This window comes from Mus musculus, chromosome 18, assembly GCF_000001635.26.
Source record: "Mus musculus strain C57BL/6J chromosome 18, GRCm38.p6 C57BL/6J".
Classification (NCBI taxonomy): domain Eukaryota; kingdom Metazoa; phylum Chordata; class Mammalia; order Rodentia; family Muridae; genus Mus; species Mus musculus.
In genome coordinates this window covers 52,514,169-52,533,613 of record NC_000084.6, presented here as the reverse complement: position 1 = coordinate 52,533,613, position 19,445 = coordinate 52,514,169, and the positions used below count along the sequence as shown (strand labels likewise).

Here is a 19,445-nt window from a genome sequence, read left to right as displayed (position 1 = left end):
CACCAGGGTGCTGCTTGGAGAGCTGGTGTGGCGAGTACAAGCAACTTTCAAGAGAACTTAGGTGAAGTGGGGAAAGACTAACTTTTATTTCTTCTCTCTCCCCCTCCCTCTCATTTATTTTTTTATTTTTTGGATATTTTCTTTATTTACATTTCAAATTTTTCCCCCTTTCCAGGTCTCCCCTTTGGGAACCCCTATCTCATCCCCCCTCTCCCTGCCTCTATGAAGGTGTTCCCCCACCCACCCACTGCCATCCTCCCTCTCTGGCCTTCCCCTATACTGGGACACTGAATACCCTTAGGCCCAAGGGCCTCTCCTCCCACTGATGTCGAACAAGGACATCCTCTGCCACATATATGACCATGTGTATTCTTTGGTTGGTGGTCTAGTCCCTGGGAGTTCCTAGGGGTCTGGCCTGTTGACACTGTTGTTTCCTCCATGAAGCTGCAAACCCACTCAGCTCCTTCAGTCCCTTCTTCAACTCCTCTATCGGGGACCCCCAAGCTCAAGCCAATAGTTGGCTGTGAGCTTCCTCCTCTGTATTTGTCAGGCTCTGGCAGAGCCACTCAGGAGACAGCCATATTAGGCTCCTGTCAGCAAGCACTTCTAGGAATTCACTTTTATTTCTTAGTAGAAAATAGAACCTTCCTTTCAAAAAAAATTTGGATGATTTCCTCTTTTATGGCATATACCATTGATCTGTCCACAGAAAGCGGGTATCAAATTAGGATGAGCGGTGCATCTTCCCAATGTTAAAGAGCTGGGGGCATCTCCATACAGCTACAGTTACTATCATCATTGTAATCACTACTGGTATTAGTTGTATTGACTTCAGTGCTGACTGGGAAGAAACTGGTTTGTCTAATTTTGAACACAGCAGAGGTTTGCCACTGAGAAACAACACAAGCCATAACTACATGGTCTCACCCCAAGGTTGCAAACACTTTCTATTGTCCTCAATGTGGTGGCCACATGTTTCCTTTCTTTCTTTTCTCCCAGCTAGCTAAGTCTTAAGCAATAGAGTTTGGAGGAAATGAAAGAGGGACAAAATGAACTATTTTCTCTTCTCTTTTGGCATTTAGAGCATGTGCCATTGGGTGCAAGTTTTGAGTGTATGTAAGCATGTGCGTGCTTAATAAAGAATGTTTTCATGAAACAGTTTTAAATCTTTTGAAGCAGACTGGGAGAAGATGACCAGCCTCATCTACTATAAAGGATCATGTATACAACTCATTTGTATAGTACACTACCCTGTAAAGTAGATATGTGTCCATATATACTTTACATATTATATATGTAAAATAAATAATATATACTTTGCATTTTATATATGTAAAATAAATAATATATACTTTACATTTTATATATGTAAAATAAATAACTGTGCAATGGAATGTCACTGATGGAAAATACTTAAAAAGTGAAAAATGTTTCCCATAAGCTTCACCTTATAGAGACACAAAAAGTTAGCCAATATTTTAAAGTCAAACTCAAGGAATTATTTATTCAATATTAACGGTCTTAATGAAACCTTGCAGTGAATGAGTTGGAAATAGAGTAAACTGGGTATTCAAGAACATCAGAGGGTTTTTTTTGAAACTTGGAAAAGTACTTTGGCGATGATTTGGGTTCATTGTTAACTCTTATCAAGAACTGAGAACTAAGGAAATAAAATACACATACAGAGAATCATTTTCCCCTCCCCCCCTCCCCAAGTACCAGCACTGGAAACAAAGGTAAGTTAACTGAGATTCAGGACAAACTTTCTCCCCTCCCGATAGGATCTGCTTCGTTCTTATCCTCTGTGTCGACCTCCATAGCAGATGTCTTCCCCCAGAAACCTGTGGTCACGTAATAACCATCCCAGCCATGCCCTTCTGGAAGATAAACTGCTCATGGGCATATGTGCAGCCTATTTCAGATGAGAGATAATTATAACCAATCTCTTCCTGTTTCTCCTTATAATTTCTTTTGTCTATCCAAATTATATACGTGGTGTTTTTTTTTTCTTTCTTCTTTTTAACTCTATCTCCTTTACCAGGTCTAGAGAAACCCAGTAGTTAATTGTAAGCCTGGTAGATATCCAGTAAGATGACAACTAGTGTTACCTTAGACATAGCTTTTTTCAGAAAAGAGTTCACTGTGGACTTGCATGAGGGAATTTGTTCTTAAAGTTTATCTTCATCATATAAGCAATAGATTTGCCACATATGGACAAAAGTCGGTGTCAAGGATGTAGGTGCTCAAGGGCAGGCTCCATTGAACTTGACTCCAAAAGCCAGGCTCCTTACCCTGTCACGTGATTTACCTAGCTGAGAGAAGCAGCCCCACCCTCTATGTCAAACAGGATTCTTCCTTGGCAGAAGACAGAAACTGACAATATTAATCCACAAAAGAATGCACTAGAAAGTCTGAAGGAAAAAGCTAAAGACTCAAGACTTTTCCTAGCAGTGGGAGGAGGAACGTTTTTGACCATGTGACCACCTTAACATTCAGATTCTAGGATGATAGTTTAATTAAGTCTCATGACCAGTTCCTGAATTGAAGAAATCCCATTAACGCCTCGTCAGTCTAACCACACTACTAGGGGTCGGGGGTTCCAGGTAGAATTAAACAAAACAAAAAAACAAAAACAAAACAAAAGAGAGAGAGAGAGAGAGAGAGAGAGAGAGAGAGAGAGAGAGAGAGAAAAGGGAAAAGGATAGGAAGCAATCAAACCAGCAGATGTCCACCACTCTACCTCATGGGGTGATCAGTTATGGAAAGACAGAGGGGAAGAGGTGAATATTAAGTGTGTCTAGACCACAGCTCAATGATGGGACCAATAAAATAGGTACTAAAGTCTGGCACTGCCTAGTAGTTCAAATCAGACCACTTAGTACTTTTTTTTTTCTTTGAATTTGGTCCAGAACTTCCCAGACCCTGAGTAGGATGTGAACAGCTGCTCTATTAAGCATCTCTCTCCAGTTGCAGACCATCCTCCTACTCAGCCTCCTGGCCACACCCACTGCCTTCTTTGTACTAAACTCTGAACTCCAAGGCGTTTTCTCTTGCGACACCTTTGTTTAGATTGGAAGATGAATTAAAAAGCTGCCGAATGCGTTATTGAATTTCAATATTTAACATCGGTAATTTGATTTTAAAATGTAAAGCCAAACCTCCTTATTAGGCAAAAAGAAAAAGCAAGAAGTCAGATAAACGGTCTACTTGAAGGAGCCTCTGAGTACTGCCTTGCCCTTCTGGCTCTCTGGTACACAGTAGGGATGAAAGAATTCTTGTCACTTAAAGTGCAAATTGGGCTGGTTCTTTTAAGAACAACAACAACAAAAAGAAAAAAGAGTCGGATTTATTCACTTTTTCAACGTAGCAAGCTTTGTTCCCTATAAATTTTCACTTTGGTTATTAAAATATTCACTGTAGGAAACAGATTTGTAACCCATTTCTCATATTACCTACAGCCAGAAAAACAAAATTTGATATCCTGGGGTTTATTCGCTGAGGGCGCTTCCCATAAAAGTGGGGTGAGTGTGTATTGGGAAATTTGTCTGCTTAACTCCTTTAAGCATAAGCCTTAGTCACAACCTCCCCCATCCCAGAGCACACAGTTTGGCCCCCACCACTCTCCCCACCTCCTGCTTCCCGCCTCTCCAGGGTTGGTGACCTAATAGCATTTTTCTTCATGCATATTTTGGCTTGGGCCCATGGCCTGGCTGCCTTCGTCTGTCTGAGTCTTTTGAAATTCCTGCATGTTCGGCCCAGATTAAGTCGAGTGTGTCTCAGGATGTGTGTTCCGTTTTGTTCTTTCCCCTTAACTCTCCCTGTGCAACGTGTCTGGGGAGGAGGGGAGGGGGGCGGGGAGGGGAGGGAGGGGCAGCGTGGAGGAGCTGTCCGCCTTGCACGTTTCCAATCACATTACGTGAACAAATAGCGGAGGGGCAGCGGGGCCAGAACGGCTTGTGTAACTGCAAACTGGTCAGAAAGTTTAAAATCTCTCCTCCTCCTTCTACTCCAGACTCTGTGCGCTTTCCCAGACCTTCGTGCGCAGCTCCCCGTCGCCTTCCAGGGCTGGGAAAGGGGAGAGGAGGACCGTGCCACGTCCGACGGCAGCCTGGGCTGGGGGCAGGGTCTGCTGTTCGCCCTGGCACGACTCCCTGCGACCCATCCCCGCGCCTCGCCCTTCTCCTCCCTGCTCGGAGAGGTCTCCCTCCTTCGTGGGATCTGAGTCCCGGTCTTCCTTTTTCTCCTAGCCACGTCCTCCCCGAGAAGGGACGAGCCGGGAGCACCATGCGTTTCGCCTGGGCTGTGCTCCTTCTGGGGCCACTGCAGCTTTGTCCCCTTCTCCGCTGCGCCCCGCAGACCCCGCGCGAGCCGCCCGCCGCCCCTGGTGCCTGGCGCCAGACAATCCAATGGGAGAACAACGGGCAGGTGTTCAGTCTGCTGAGCCTCGGGGCGCAGTACCAGCCTCAGCGACGCCGCGACCCCAGTGCCACTGCCCGGAGACCCGACGGCGACGCAGCCTCGCAGCCGCGCACGCCCATTCTTCTGCTGCGTGACAACCGCACCGCCTCTACCCGTGCGAGGACGCCAAGCCCGTCTGGGGTCGCCGCGGGTCGTCCCCGGCCCGCCGCCCGCCACTGGTTCCAAGCTGGTTTCTCGCCGTCGGGGGCTCGCGATGGAGCCTCACGGCGCGCGGCGAACCGGACTGCATCGCCACAGCCTCCGCAGCTCAGTAATCTGAGGCCACCCAGCCACATAGATCGCATGGTGGGCGACGACCCCTACAATCCCTACAAGTACTCCGACGACAACCCCTATTATAACTACTATGACACGTATGAGAGGCCCCGGCCCGGGAGCAGGAACCGACCTGGATACGGCACCGGTTACTTCCAGTACGGTAAGCACCCCTAGATCCACCGTAGGTACCGGCCACCCTGGCCGCCGGTCAGTGCTGTCTAGACGTGGCGGCCTGGGCGCGGCGGCGGGATCCGGTCCCGCAGACTCAACAACGCCCCCCCTCCCCAACCCCCAACCCCAGCCTGTCCCGCCAGCTCTGGAATCTGATGGAAACCGCGCTCCTGGCACCAGCAGTTTCCTTTTCCCTTTCCTTCCTAACCCCGACTTTCCCTGTTCTTCCACACACTCAGCCCCACCCTGCAGACTTGGTGGGCGAAAGGTGACAAACAGGTTTAGGAGTCAGAGGTCATCAGCTTGTCTTATCTTTAGGTCTCCCGGACCTGGTGCCCGACCCCTACTACATCCAGGCTTCCACGTACGTCCAGAAGATGTCTATGTACAACCTGAGATGCGCTGCGGAAGAAAACTGCCTGGCCAGGTATGGATTTCCACAGCCCGGTCTTAGGTTTTGATCCTAGTTTTGACTGCTATTCAGCGCAGACAAGGGGTAGGAAGTGGGACAAGGGCTGGGAAGTGGGACATGACCTCCTGGGCATGCTGACTTGGAGAGAGAGTTAATTTGGAATGTTTTTATGCGTGCTGCTTCAGTGAAAGTCGCATACCCGGGGAGGGAAAAGAAAACCCTTATTCTGGTGACTAGGTCTCAGGTTCTTTCCCAAGATACCTCTTAGGCATTAACGCCAACTTCTTCCAATAACTTTATATAAAACAGAAGTTCAACAACCAACAACACGGTGGGGAGGGTGTGGGAATAAAGGAAGCACTTATTATTTTCTAATGGTCTAGGGGTGTATTCGTCACGGTGTCCTCCCCCACCCCCATTGGTAAAGAGTACATTCCACATTTCTTTCAGGCCGTGATTAACTGGGTTGTTTTGGTATAAGACCACAAGCAAGAGTTTTGTTTTCCGTCAGTCCTAAAATAAAATAGCTATTCTGGTCTTGGAATTCTTTGATTCTGCAGCTGGCCACCAGTAGAGGGAGCACAAGATGTTTGCGTGGTTCTGGTAGTATGCTAAGTAAAATGGGTCACTAACATACTCTAACACAGATAGACATATATGTATGTATATGTGTATATATATATAGTAGCGTTCCAGGGGCGTTTATATGAACCTTTATTCCGTGTTGACTTTTTACAACAGTCGCGCTAAGGGAAGAACTTCAAGCTGGTTTGTGTTCTTTATGGCATGATCCATACCACTGAGTGCTGAAAGATATTAAAGAAGCGCCCTCAGTTTGGTAGATGTCAAGTATAAAGTTATCTATCTAAATCTAGGTATCTAGTTTTAGAGTATTTCTCCACGTTCTATCTTAGATATATCGTTATTAATAGATACCTATGAAATTTTTGGCGTGGGATCATTTACTATGGCAATTTTATAGTTTTTTAGATTCATAGTCTCTTCTCTATAATAAAGAGAGTATAAATCTTAATCTCAATCTCTCTGGGATTTTACTGTTATCCATCATTCACTCATTCGCCAGAGAGTTGCAATGGGTTTATTCCTCCGGGATTGGACAGGAACTCATGATCCCTTGAGCGGAGAGGCTAGTCGAGGGAGGGGGCTGCTAGGACCTTGTGATGGTGAGCTGTTCTTCCTATCGTGTTTTCCATCCATGTTCAGAGGATCTAACGTTTCTTTTCTAAACTCACAGTTCAGCATATAGGGCGGATGTCAGAGACTATGACCACAGGGTACTGCTACGATTTCCGCAAAGAGTGAAGAACCAAGGGACATCGGACTTCTTACCAAGCCGCCCTCGGTACTCCTGGGAGTGGCACAGCTGTCACCAGTAAGTGAATGGGCCTCTCATCTGGGGTGCCCATTCTTCAGATGGCTATTCATATGTCTTACCTAATGCTAGAGATTTGATCTTATTTATATTTAGAACTTTTCCTATGCAGTTTGGTGCCATCACAGGATGTTAAACCCTAAGATAGCCTCTTCCCCACTAAAAAATGAGTGAAAGGAGAGAGGGTGGCTGCCAATAGAATTTACTCTTAGGTTAAAGTCTCTGCTGTAGGCAAGACGATCTGCAGTCAGTTAACCTTGAAAGGCATTTGATAAGAGCACGACATCTTTTACCCAAAGGATTTAGAGACCATTCTCAGTGAAAGATAGACTTCAGGACCCAATTCACTTGTATCTTTTGCAAGGCCCCTGTCAGCCCCAGAGTGGTCGCCCTACCCTTTCTAAATGTAACGGTTTTAATTTTTAAATTACATGTGGTTATGCCATCACTTGCTTAGGTAATGTGGTCAAGTAGCCAATGCCAGGAAATCATGATGTGTGGTCTCCCACTTACAGAAATTCAAGCCCATTCTCATTGTAGCTCCTCCCCCACAAGAGAAGGGGAAGAGCTCAGAGCCTTCTATTTAAGGAATAGAGAAAAGTGAACTGTGGCCACATATTTACATATTAAAATAGAAATATCTTATTTTGAAATAAAAGCCTGTGCTAGTTAAATAATAGTGATAGATGGTCATGCTGTTGCTTGTCCTTCACGTTTCCAAAGAGGTTTTATGAATGTTGCAACTCCAGTTTTTAGTATCTCATAGCAACCCCTCCAGAGTATAGTTTTTGTTTGAAATCATCAGCACATCACCAATATCAGCAGTGGCAGCCAGAGAAATACACTAGAAACTGCACAGGTTACAAGGACATATAATCAATTGTTTATATTTAATGTTCAAACATAAAGCCTATATAAAGGAATCGATACCACAGTGTCTTTACCACCTAGTAAAGTTAAAAACCTCACAATGTTCTTTTAAAAGTGTGTGGCATGAATATCTCTTTAAGAAGATAAATTTGGGAGCCAGGCATGGTGGCATATGCCTTTAGTTCCATCACTTGGGTGGCAGAGGCAGGCAGATCTCTGAGTTCAAGAGTCTACAGAGTAAGTTGCAGGACAGCCAGAGCTACAAAGTTTCAAGAGGAAATTTATAATTATACATATATATATATATATATATATATATATATATATATATATACACACACATATATATGGAGTGGACAAAGTTTCAAGAGGAAAGACACACACACATGTATATATATATATATATATATATATATATATATATATATATATATATATATATCTGGGTTGGAATGATGGCTCTACAAGAGCACTTGGAGAGGACCCAGGTTCAATTCCCTGTATCCACATGATGGTTCACAAATGTCCAGTTCCAAGGGATTAGAAGCCCTCTTCTAACTTCCTCTGGCACTAGGCAGGAAACTGGTGCACATACATACTACTTATAGACAAAACATTCATACACATAAAATAAATCAATCTAAAAAAATAAAAACAAGAAGATGAATTTATCCTGTTTTAATTTGTGAGCACAGCACCATTTAATTTATGAGTCAAGGAAGTTATTTAGCATCCTCATTGCTTTGTCTATGTGCCACTGACTGCTGTTTCTTTGTTGTGTGGGACATTAGACATTACCACAGCATGGACGAATTCAGCCACTATGACCTGCTTGATGCCAACACACAGAGGAGAGTGGCTGAAGGCCACAAAGCAAGCTTCTGTCTGGAGGACACGTCCTGTGACTATGGGTACCACAGGCGCTTTGCGTGCACTGCACACACACAGGTAGGCAGGTCCCCTGACATCTGGAGCCCACAGACCTCCAGGAAAGTGACAGCAAGTCAGTTGCTGTTTTCTTTCTTTCCTCTCTTCTTTTTTAAAAAATATTTTGTTTCATTTTAAGGTTACCTTATCAACATGGGATACTTCAGATTGGGAGAAGGGAGATGACTGGGTGGTGCAGATTGCTTTTAAAGTGTTTCCAGCTGTACATGTAACCCCTGCTGGAGATCACAGGAGGGCAATGTGGATCCTTGCTTCATAACACAATGAAAAGTAGTTAAGTTTCTGAATACACATGAGTGACTTACAACATCTGCCTTCATCCTGTGTTCTTCAATCAGCTATAATAACTGTTGGCAATATACGTCTGTTTTCTCACCTGCAAATCCATTTTGTTTTCCATTTTCATGCTTAATATGGAATAGTGCCTAAAGTTAGAACAAAGATTTGAAGGCAGGTTATTAAAAATACTTTAAACAGCATCACTTTTAATAATGCAAGTCAGAGCAGAAAGACACGTTTCTTATTCCACACATGTATATTTAAACCTCCGGTGTAATTAATGTCAGATGTCCTTTGGATAGATTTGTTTTTAATAGTGCTGAGTTGAGCGCTATTGTATGTCTTAGAATTGGAAAATGTGGGTCAGTTAAAAACTATGTCAGTATTTCCATCCACAACCCTAATTTGTAAAAGGACATTATAATTTTACTCCAGCCCTGCTCTTGGCAAGTAGTTCCTGAATATACATTACCCAGGGCACACAGACCTCAGCGGCTGTCATCTTGGGAAGCAGATTCCAGTACTGTGGCCAGAAGCTTTTTGGTGACCTACATGTGGTGACCATTCTTCTTTCCTCTGGGCTTAGCTCATCAAAGTGGTTAGACGGGGAAACAGTTATATTTAACATACGTTGGGAGGGGCAGGACATATGCTTTAAGTGAAAAATCTAACACACCCATATATTAAGCATATACCCTTGCAGAGATTGCCTTCGCATTCAGTGATCACCCCAAGAGGACCTGGAGCATGCATTTCCCTATTCTTAAAATGACACATGTTAATCATCTCTAAGCTAGAACACTTGCATTGGGGGAGGGGAAGGGTGTATACTTCAGCCACAGAGGCAGAGGCACCCCTATTCACTTGTGTAATCTCACTTTTTTAAAAAAATGTGGTAGCCTTCTTGTTTATCCTTTCCTGTGCATGCCTTAAAAATTCTTCACTAGGTCTTGCATTGTAAGTGATTTACGTATTTGTGTTTTTTAATAGTCCTTTGAACAGACTTCATTTATAGAAAAAACATTCACATAGGCCCCTAATATTGACTTTTATTAGTTTTGTTATACTAGTGCCGTCTTCCTTAAATGTATATAAGCATCTAACTAGGTATAACTTATGAATATATTGTATATCTAACCACGTGTTTTAAGATCATAAATTTACATACAGAATATATGCACAATTTAAAAATAGTTACATCACACTCAATGACCAAATGTTGCAGACAAGTATTTTTTATTGAAACCAAAGAACACATTTAGATAATCTTCAATGAAGTTCTATTTTCAATTTATTTTCACAATGGACTTCAAATACATGAAAAGTCTATTTGCTTAATGGCCTTGGCAGCTTCAGGCATTTGCTTGTTAGTTCAAATAAGCAAAGCTCAAAATTCACATTTTCTGCCAGCTGGTGAATCATAAAGTAATAGTGTCAGCTAGAAGTTTGTGTATGTGTGCCCACGCACACACAGGCTCGTGCATATGCGCTCACACACACACACACACACACACACTCGTCATCTAGCATTTGGGACAATAGGTATAGGCCAACAACAGCGTTTTGCAAACACTTTAATTGCCAGTGGTATTACTTATACCTGTCTGCAATGGTTATCTAATCCAGTGCACAATTTAGAGTCCTATGTGAGATAGCAGTAATGATTGTGACACCAGCAGGTACTACTTACTTACCGAGTGCCTAAGGTGACACAATCAGAGAAGGATGTGGTAGAACCTTAAAGTTCTTTCCTTTGTATTTCCTGTTCAACACATAAAATGAGAGCTGGTCAAGCTGGAAATCTAGGCGATTATGGCTCTTGCTCCTGTGGTTAAGTAATGTTGGGTTGGCCTGTCTATGTTGTCCTGTGCTATGGACAGCAGCATCTCTTACTCTTCCCAAATCCAGCTGCAGCCAAACCCACATCAGTAAAGCACATCGAGATTTTTGTTTTTGTTATCTTTGTTGACCAAGATGACCTTAAGCATCAAAGCAAACTCAAGAGACAGTTTTAAATGACACTGCTAAGTTCGAACGATTGTCACATACGCTTCTTTTTTTTTTCCATTTTTTATTAGGTATTTAGCTCATTTACATTTCCAATGCTAAACCAAAAGTCCCCCATACCCACCCACCCCCACTCCCCTACCCACCCACTCCCCCTTTTTGGCCCTGGTGTTCCCCTGTACTGGGGCATATAAAGTTTGCAAGTCCAATGGGCCTCTCTTTCCAGTGATGGCCGACTAGGCCATCTTTTGATACATATGCAGCTAGAGTCAAGAGCTCCGGGGTACTGGTTAGTTCATAATGTTGTTCCACCTATAGGGTTGCAGATCCCTTTAGCTCCTTGGGTTCTTTCTCTAGCTCCTCCATTGGGAGCCCTGTGATCCATCCATTAGCTGACTGTGAGCATCCACTTCTGTGTTTGCTAGGCCCCGGCATAGTCTCACAAGATATAGCTACATCTGGGTCCTTTCGATAAAATCTTGCTAGGGTATGCAATACGCTTCTTAATCAATTTTGGATTATCAGAATGGAAATGCTACAGTTAAAAGTTCTCATGTGGAAATAAGAAAATGCCCATGCCCCAACCGAAGGAAATTTCTGCAGACTCTTGATAGCAAGAAGCATATGTATGTTCTTGGCATTTTTCTCCTGGCAGCCTTGTGAGACACCCATTGACTTGCTGGTGGAAATGTCTTAGCAAGTGGACGGATATGGCTTTGACCAGTTTGGGCAAAAATCCGTCCTTCTGACTCCACAAAGATCTCACTGATTATTTGAGAGAGGGAATGTGATAGTTAAGAAAAGGTATTCTGGACCTTGTTTATATAATCCTGAAACAAGCTCAGTCACTGCTCAGCTTTTACCCCTGAATCAGTCATTTGGTCTTAGCATGCCTTGGGTTTCTCAACCATAAAATGGAGACAGAAACACACCTGAGTTCTGGAGTTGTGAGAACTGACTATATATGGTTTTGGTTAAATAATAAATGTTAGCTATTCAAGAATGCAATTAGACTGTACCTATCCTTAAGGGGTTTATATAATATGATTTTAATATAAAGCAGAAGAGAATAGATGCTACAAAGCTACACAAGACAAAATATCGTTGTCATCCAGAACATAGGAAGGTCACTGCAGGGAATCTCGCTAATAGGACACTGCAAATGAATTACTGTGAGACATTTCTTCCTGATATGTTTGCTACTTTTGAATGGTGCTGGAGGCCTAATTTGTTGCTTAGGACTATTTCTACTGGTGACTTTAGAAGTAGGGCACATTTCTTCATGTTGCAAACTTGCAGCTGTTGAATAACTAGATATTATAAGATGGGCTAAAGTGTGTTCTGGTTTTTGTGTCCAATTCTTGTGGGTACTAACTCAAGGTTTCATTGATAGATAATATCATATAATCAGTCTGGTCACATCCTATAGTTTAATTTTGAAGTGTTTTCTGATTTCAGGGATTGAGTCCTGGATGTTATGACACCTATGCGGCAGACATAGACTGCCAGTGGATTGATATTACAGATGTACAACCTGGAAACTACATTCTAAAGGTAGGGGCTTTGAAGATGTGTAATTTACCACCACTCTCTTTTTCTGGATTCAAATATTAAATAACCATCTGTTTGAAAGTACTTAGACAACTTTCAGAACAATTGTTAAGCAATCTACGTTATGATTTTTTAAAGAACTTGGGGAGATCTACACAACTTCCTTTTGTAATATCTCCAGTATGTTTAACTACCTTCTTCACCTAAACTCCTTTTCTTGCTTGATGTAGATGAGTCCCTTGTTAGTAATTTCACTGTAGCATTATAGAAATAGGAGGGAAGAACAGTATCCATTAAGTATAAAATCTTTCACACGGTGCTATTTTTCTTGTTCAGGTCAGTGTAAACCCCAGCTACCTGGTGCCTGAATCAGACTACACTAACAATGTTGTACGCTGTGACATTCGCTACACAGGACATCATGCCTATGCCTCAGGCTGCACAATTTCACCGTGAGTATTATTTGGCAAGCCAAATGATATTCTTTTCTTCCTTCGTTTCTTTCTTTCTTTCCTTCTTTCTTTTTCTTTCTTTCTTTCTTTCTTTCTTTCTTTCTTTCTTTCTTTCTTTCTTTCTTCCTTCCTTCCTTCCTTCCTTCCTTCCTTCCTTCCTTCCTTTCTTTCTTTCTTTCTTTCTTTCTTTCTTTCTTTCTTTCTTTCTTTCTTTCCTCCTTTCTTTCTTACAAGGAGGTTCGTACTTGATTTTTAACAAGCAGTATTGATCAGATGGAAATATAACGTTAAGCAAAGTTAATTATTCTTAATAAAATAAATATCCTACTTAATCTATGAGTGAGAAATAAGAAATGCTCAGAAGAGGAAAAGCCCTTACCTGGAGGGCAATCATACTTGCCTCTTACTCTGACTTTCACCTCCAAGTTCCATAGAAAGTGTTCCTTAGAACACGACTGGAGAGTGCCTTTAGGACAGCATGTGAGTTTAGCCTTGAGGGCTCTCAAGTACAAAAAGTACAAAAGCAGAGTTGACAAGGAGCTTGCATTGTAGGGGTCAGATTCGTGGGCAACTGCAGGGCAGGAGTGAGTTGCAGGCAGTGTTTGCAAAGGCTGCTTCCAGTTGGGTTTGTCAGCTGTGCTCTGATCAACAGAACAACTGAAAAGCAAACTAAGAATTTTGAGTTTCTCTCCAAAGACCATGAAAAATCTGACATTTTTTTTTTTTGAGCAGGAGTGTAGTGCATCTGAAGCTATGTGAACAGTCTGATGGCCACCTGTGTGTGACCTCATGCTGTCATTACAGGCCCCCCCTCCCCACCTCTAATGACATGTCACTGTTAGTTTAGTACCGATTGTTTTGCATGCCAGTTAGATACTTGAAACCATTCTGGTGTGATGTAAAATCTACCCAATAATTTGGTGTGTTCCATTCCTGGAGTCTCTGCCCTCAGTCTTCCCAGATGTGTCAGGCCTTTTCCACCTCTGCAAAGCTTTCTCCTCACAGACCTTTCTAGTTAATGATTTGCACCCAAATGGATTCTTCCTTGCATGATGACCAATATTTCAACATAAAGATACCTACTTCTGTCTCTGTTCCTATCTCTGCCCATTAATGTGTCATTCTGGGCCCAAAAAACCATGGAGACAGAGAAGGGAAAATGCAAGATGGTGCAGAGGCCATGACTGTGCCTCCTGGCAGATGTATCACTCTTGTTCCGTAGAATGAGCTTGCCGGCTTGGTTGCTGGATCCCTGAGTCCTGCTTGACTTTTTCTCGTTTCAATTTTATTTTTATTTATTTACTTACTTATTTGGTTGTTTTGCCTTTTAAACATTCAGGCTGTGGACATCAGGCAATGTTCTTCATATTATTGTCATATTCCTTCCCTCTGATCACTGTGAGATCATGTTCTAATAGTAATTTTACAAGGTGATAGTTGCTAGGGCAGAGAGACATTGCTCCATCAAGTTTTGAAAAGGCTGACTAAAATGTTATTTGTTGTGCGCACTCATGATATTATCCTGCTGATAACCTGTCCCATTGTGTTTTCTCAACCTAGGTATTAGAAAGAAGCCCAGTTCCCAGTGGATAAAGCCGTACCTGGTGTTTGGACATATGGAAACTATAGATTAGCTTAAGTAGGAAGGACTTACATATTTTAAAAGACAAACAGTAAACAACAAAGGAGGTTTTGTTTGGACTCTTTCGCAACAAATGACATAACTGGATTTTGAGTGTTTAAACCAACAATATTTGGCAAATTTTAAATCCTTACTCATGTTATTTTGTGAATTAGCAGTGTTTCAATTCTGTGGGTGCATAGTGGGCTCTTTCAAAGAACTCTGAATTTCTTATGTTCTTTTGAAATTATAGTGCAAATGAGAAATTGATATTTTAATGAGTGAGCCACAATTTGAACGGATTCTTTTCTAAAGTGCTGAAACCAGTGAAACAATGATGATGAGCCTATATTTGCCTCGACTTAGATTGATTTTTTAAAAAGGTGTCCCTATTGTGTAAACAGAAATGGATACACTTGGTGCTGAGGAAGGGCCAAACATCTAACTATTGTTGTCATGAAGTATAATCAGAAAGATGGCGATATATGTATTCAGATAGTTACATCCCTATATAAAATTATGTTTACATTTTAGAGTTACTAGACAATTTCCTTTCTCTTAATTGCTTAATTTCACTCTGACTTGAGTCAACTTGTTTTGGAATGAATTGGAAAATTCCAAGATCCTGTTTGATACTTGTTGCTATTCGATCCCACGCTGCTTAGCTTTTCTGTGGGCAGAAATGTCTAATGTGACAATCAGCACATCCCCATTGTGAGGTTTCACGGCATAGGGAAATCATTCCGATGACCAACAGCTGTGATCAGTGGAGAGCTAACATGCCCTGCAGCATATTTTACTGTTAGCCAGAATTAAGTCACTGCTGACACAGCAATTATACAAGGAATCTCTAACATCACAATCATCTTTCAAATACTGTCAAAAGAAAATACTGGAAAACCTTTTAGATTTTTTTTTCAACTCTACTACACTTCTGAAATGTTCAGCTATTAAGGAGAATGTTGAATTTATATATATATAAAACCATCCGTAATAGATGACCTACTGTGTGCAATGCAGCACCATCATCTTAGACTCTTCAGGAGTTGGGTATATACGTTTTTGTGTATTTACAAAATACAACCCAAATTAGCGAAGCACATAGCATTGTATACTTGAGAGGTTGGCGAACAAGAGGGAAGCAGAGCCTTCCTGCAAAAACCAAGGAGCACGCACCACAACGAGACCGCTGTGACCTTACGTAAAACTGTGAAACTGTGTGTAGCAGTGGGATTTGGAGACTCTTACATTCAGAAGGTGCAGAAAGAAATCAAGTTAGACTTTTAAATTCCTGGTGCTTGTGCCGAAGTCGTACTTCATTTACCAGCGTTAAAATCTCAAGTAAGGCATCTCCTCCTGTGGTAGAACGTGTCAGGTAGAGCTTTCTAAGTGAGCTGGGATCCTGACTCACGTGTCATAGACTTGTAAGAGCAGCAGTCTCTAATCATCTCGCTGTAGACTCATTGCTGCAGAGCAAGTGGGAGGGGCCAGAGATGGGCAGTCGCCAGGGGTGGATAGCGCGGTACACATAATTCTCATCTGCCTGAAAGCACACTTACCCATAAGCAAATGCAGGCAGAACTCTGATTGAGCTGGTTTCTGATCCACAGGATTGCTTCTTCGATGTACCTCTTTGCCCTAGCTAGCATTTCAGTTTTGATACTGTAGAACGATCCTTTCAAATTATAATCATTCTGATAGAGGTATTTTAATATACATGCTTTTAAAAACAAAACAAAAAACTACTGTCAGTATGAATACTGAGCCAGACTGGCATATATAGATTTAACATCTTGTCCTACTAAGATTCTTAACTGTATAAAAATAATATGGCTTTTAGACATATAGGATACTAATTTCAATGAGACCCTTATCTCTTTATTGAACATTATGTTAGGGACAGTAAAAGCCATGCACTTACCTGCTACCCATTGGAAAATAAAACGACTGTCCCCAACCTAAGTAAGTATGAAAATTAGGCTAGCCTTATTTCATCTTTAACTACTAAAAGTAAGTCTATAGAACTTAAAATTTAAGCACTATTAGTTGTCATGGCTATATTTTATTTTCCAAAAATTAAGTTAAAAGTCATTAATGTCATTGATTATATACATGTATGTTTTTCTAATAATTAAAATACCTTTCAAATCCATGGAATGTCTGGCTTTTAAATGTAATTTGACCTTTTTGCTTGATTTTTTTTTCATTTAAGTAGCTATTTATTTGTAAACATTTCTTTCCTTTCCACGATTTAAAAACACTTCCAATTGACTTTAAATCCTGACTTACCACTTTGTATTTTTGACCTTTGGGTATCTGTTCTCTGTTTAATTGGTGTAGAATAATGATTTTAAAAGAAATCCCAAGCTAGTCTAACCAAACTCTAAATTTTTAAAAAAGTACTAAGTGAGAATGACACAAAGATCATCAAAGATTGTCTTTACACTAACAACGGCCGTGAAGAAATGGAAGACAGCATAGTTAAGTCTACTCTTTGCCATCTGAGTTGTATCATGACATGGAGACTGCAGACTCCATCTTCAGTGGGACCGTGGTCTAGCTTTCCTAGTTCCAGGAAATTTTCTTCACATTTTATATAACTATTTAATTACAAGTTCCATTGAATTATTCGCTAGGCACTCTTTGTAACAGTAGTGTGGTGCTCTTTAAAATATTGATGTTAGACACGTGTGGACATCATTCCCTGTGTTCATTCTCTCCCCATTGATCATTAGTCTTCAGCAGGTTTTATGAAAATACTGAGCCCTTAGTCATGAACTACTTTAGAAATAATTTTGCTAACAATATATTAAGTAATAAAATTACCCACTTTATGTATGCTTCATTTTTAAATTCACATAGACAATTTTAAAAAAAATCAACGGTTTAAATTTTATTCCCAGCTACCCAACGTCCTAGCCAGCTTTTGAACACAGATTTTGTTAGCCTTCAAGTTTAAACGGTGCTGAATTGTCTTAACTTGAATGTAAAAATGGATTAAGGTTTAGCTCATGGGATACACACATTTAATATATGACTGCTTGCTGTGTAGTAGGGGACATGTCATTTGGTGTTAAATTGTCTAAAATAAAGTTCAGTTTCTCCCAGTTTCATTTCTTGGTTGTATTTGTAAACACACTTATAACTTGTTGAAGGAGCTTTGATTTTCAGTGTCCAGACACAGGCTTTGTAGGGCCTTCTCACACCCTGTTTATCATATGCTGTAACTGCAGGACTACGTAAAAATGCCTTGAGTAAATGATTTCAGCTTCTAACATGGTCGTTTGCTGCTAACAAACTGAATTTCATTTTGGCTAAAATAGTAGAGTCATGTATATGGCTGATATTCTTGTTTAAGTGTCTTTTTATAGTAAATATTATATTTGAAATTATCATATAACTACATAGTTTCCCCCTTTCCCTTTCTATCTTCTAACCCATCCCTCACTCTCTCTTAAATTCATGGTCTAAATTTCTTTAATTTGTTAGTGTTATATACACACACTCCTAAATATATAAATACAACCCGCTTAGTCCATATGATGTTACCTGTATGTATATAATCTCAGAGGAGACCACTTGGTATTGGCTAATCAGTTTGGGAGCTTTTCACTGTGGAAGACATTTCTCCACTCTCAGCATTCCCCAGCTGCTCTTTCTCTAGGATTTGGCCTCCACAAGTATTACCCCTTCCATGTTTGCATGTCCATTGGTGTTAGCATTGTTCAATTCTTGCTTTGGCAGCCATATTGATAAAGCTTAATGGGTGTGACATCTCTAACATTTCTAGGAGACACATCTTTTTTTTTTGGTTTTTCAAGACAGGTTTTCTCTGTGTATCCCTGGCTGTCCTGGAACTCACTTTGTAGACCAGGATGGCCTTGAACTCAGAAATCCTCTGCCTCCCAAGTGCTGGGATTAAAGGCTTGCACCACCACGCCCGGCTTAGGAGACACAAACTTAAAACAAAACAAAACAAAACAAAACAAAACAAAACAAAACAAAACAAAACAAAACAAAACTCCACTTTCCTTTGACTGGCTCTTACAGTCTTTCCAATCCCTCTCCCACCGTGATCCCTAAGCCTTGGGTATTGTAGAAATTGTGTTGTAGATGTATCAGTTGTGACTGGGAATCACAGGATCTCTTGTTCTCTGCATTTGGTCAGTGGTGGTTTTCTGTAATGGTCTTCATCTGATGCAAAGAGAAGTTTACTCTTTTATGGCCAAGAACTATACTTAGGTGTGGGTATAAGGATAAATATTTACCATGTACTTAAAAAATGTGCTGGTTTGGTAAAATGACAGGTATCATTCTTCAAGATTCATGACTCCACTAGTCTCATGCAGTTAGCTAGGTTTCCAGTACAAGACGTGGTTTCCTTCATGTTGAGTGGGCGCTAATGATTACTGCCAAGTAACCTTAAGGATATTATGCCGTGATGCTTGTTGTAGTTCATAGCCATGATAGCTGGGTAGTATGCTCCTCCCTTGGAAGCTTGCAAGGTACCTTCTGCTCCATAAAAGCTAGCTCTCAGAAAGGGACCTTCAGGTCAATTCCAAGTCTGTAGAGAGCCGAGGAAGTCACAGAAGGAGAGTTTGTAGGTAGCAAAGGTTGGCCTATGAGGTTTAAGAGTAGGCAATGTCTCTATAACACTAATCACAAGTTCAAGAAAGTAATGGTGTATAAGAGGTGGTACCTTATAAAGCCCACTCAAGCTAGCTGATGTAAGGCATTAAAGTAGTGATACAGTTTCCATCTAGACAAAAATAAATAAATAAATAACCTTATACCATCTAGCATTTTATGAGGCAGAGGTAAGGGAATTAAATGCCTGGCTTAAAAACTCCAAAGCACAGATGATGCTCTTGTGATGAGGGTAATTCAGCTGTCAACTTAAAGTTGAAACATTTACCTATGTACCCTTACCATTCTGAAAATCTCAGATCCTTATACTCCATAAGTGCACCAATAAGCCCTAGGTAACAGCACATCTGTTTGAAA

General features: G+C 41.2%; 1 protein-coding gene across 3 annotated transcripts; it reads left to right on the top strand.

Annotated features, from left to right (window-relative positions):
• Lox (lysyl oxidase) lies at window positions 3,747-17,554 on the top strand. 3 transcript variants are annotated; one of them, NM_001286182.1, is made up of 8 exons: window positions 3,747-3,783; window positions 4,248-4,897; window positions 5,227-5,335; window positions 6,576-6,713; window positions 8,375-8,531; window positions 12,276-12,371; window positions 12,705-12,820; window positions 14,381-17,554. In NM_001286182.1, exons 2-8 carry the CDS (start codon window positions 4,285-4,287, stop codon window positions 14,385-14,387), a joined length of 1,236 nt encoding a protein of 411 aa, NP_001273111.1. In that variant the 5' UTR covers window positions 3,747-3,783; window positions 4,248-4,284; the 3' UTR covers window positions 14,388-17,554. The 3 variants fall into 3 exon arrangements, with proteins under 3 accessions (NP_001273111.1, NP_034858.2, NP_001273110.1); NM_001286181.1 differs by lacking the exon at window positions 3,747-3,783 and adding an exon at window positions 3,893-3,972; NM_010728.3 differs by lacking the exon at window positions 3,747-3,783 and having other exon boundaries at window positions 3,791-4,897.
• Window positions 17,555-19,445: the final 1,891 nt, after the last annotated feature.